This window comes from Boleophthalmus pectinirostris, unplaced genomic scaffold (assembly GCF_026225935.1).
Source record: "Boleophthalmus pectinirostris isolate CB_2022bp ecotype Guang Dong unplaced genomic scaffold, ASM2622593v1 HiC_scaffold_3, whole genome shotgun sequence".
In the NCBI taxonomy this organism is placed as follows: domain Eukaryota; kingdom Metazoa; phylum Chordata; class Actinopteri; order Gobiiformes; family Gobiidae; genus Boleophthalmus; species Boleophthalmus pectinirostris.
The window spans coordinates 2752241-2753466 of NW_026571299.1; the positions used below are offsets into that span (position 1 = coordinate 2752241).

At 51.4% G+C, this 1226-nt stretch overlaps 1 protein-coding gene across 1 annotated transcript in view; it reads left to right on the plus strand.

Annotated features, from left to right (window-relative positions):
• Window positions 1–165, plus strand: part of LOC129410946 (ice-structuring glycoprotein-like) — a 3315-nt gene extending 3150 nt beyond the window's left edge. The window contains exon 2 of the mRNA XM_055160064.1: window positions 109–165. Coding sequence (XP_055016039.1) covers window positions 109–165 — 57 coding nt within the window. The remainder of the gene's footprint in view (window positions 1–108) is intronic.
• Window positions 166–1226: the final 1061 nt, after the last annotated feature.

Here is a 1226-nt window from a genome sequence, read left to right on the forward strand (position 1 = left end):
CAGATGAAGCAATTAATGGAGCAGCTGATGCAGAGACACAGGTCGCGCAAAGGTCTGCAGAGGCAGCCGATTCTTTGGGTAGAATATTAAGTTCTCTGCCAGCTACAGATGGAGCACGTGCAACAGAGCTTTCCATCTCAGCAACACAAACAGTGGCACAAATGAGTGAAGCAACCGCGCTGGCAGCTAGAGCTGCAACAGGTGTCACACAAACAGACACAGCTGGCATCATGTTAGAGTCTGCAAAAGCAGCAGCTACAGCTGCAGAGGCCAGTGCAATTGCAGCAGAAATTGCACTTCCACGGTGGAACATTACTGATCCCACACCAACACCCACAACTCCAGCACCTGTAACAACAACAGATCGATCAGCAGTATCAACATCTACCGCAGCAGCGGCTGCAGCCACTGCATTAGCAGCAGCCACAGCTTCAGCAGCAGGAGCACCACGTCAGGAAGTATTAGCGGCCGTGACCGCAGCTCAAGTTGCAGCTGACGCAGCCTCAGCTGTGGCAAATGGAACTCAACCTTTGACAGTGGCTGCGATAGCTGCCAGAAATGCAGCTGATGCTGCAGACAGGGTTGTGAAAGCTGCACGAGTATCTGTCACTACATCGGAAGGAACAAAGTTAATTGAGGCAGCAGATCTAGCAGCACTATCAGCCAGGAGGGCAGCAGAAGCAGCAGCAAGAGCAAGTGTAAATTCTGCAACACTAGAAGAGGTGATTGAAACTGCAAATGCAGCCAAAACAGTGGGAGAAGCTGCAGCTACTACACTGGAGGTACTGGCAGGATCCACTCAAAATCAGGATGCTGAAATACAAAGAATAAAACAAGTTGCACAAAGTGTGGCAGATATGACAGAAGCAACAGCCATTGCTTCAGAAACTGCAGCTAATGCTGTAGTAGCAAACTCAACTGAGCTAATTACGCCAACCGCGAAATCTGCTGCCAGAGCAGCTCAGGCTGCAGCGAGGGCTTCTTATCAAGCATTACCAAGAACGTCAGATAATGGCAACACGGGTACATCTACACCAACAACTGATGACCCTAATGGAGGCACACAAATAGCCTTGGCAAAAGCTCAGGAAGGTGCAGTGGTTGCATCCACAGCAGCAGCAGCGGCAGCAGCAGCTACAACCGCAGCAGCAGCAGCATCTGTAGGACCAAGTGCTCGACCGGCAGCAGAAGCAGCTGCAGCAGCAGCCAAGGCTGCAGCCAGAGCC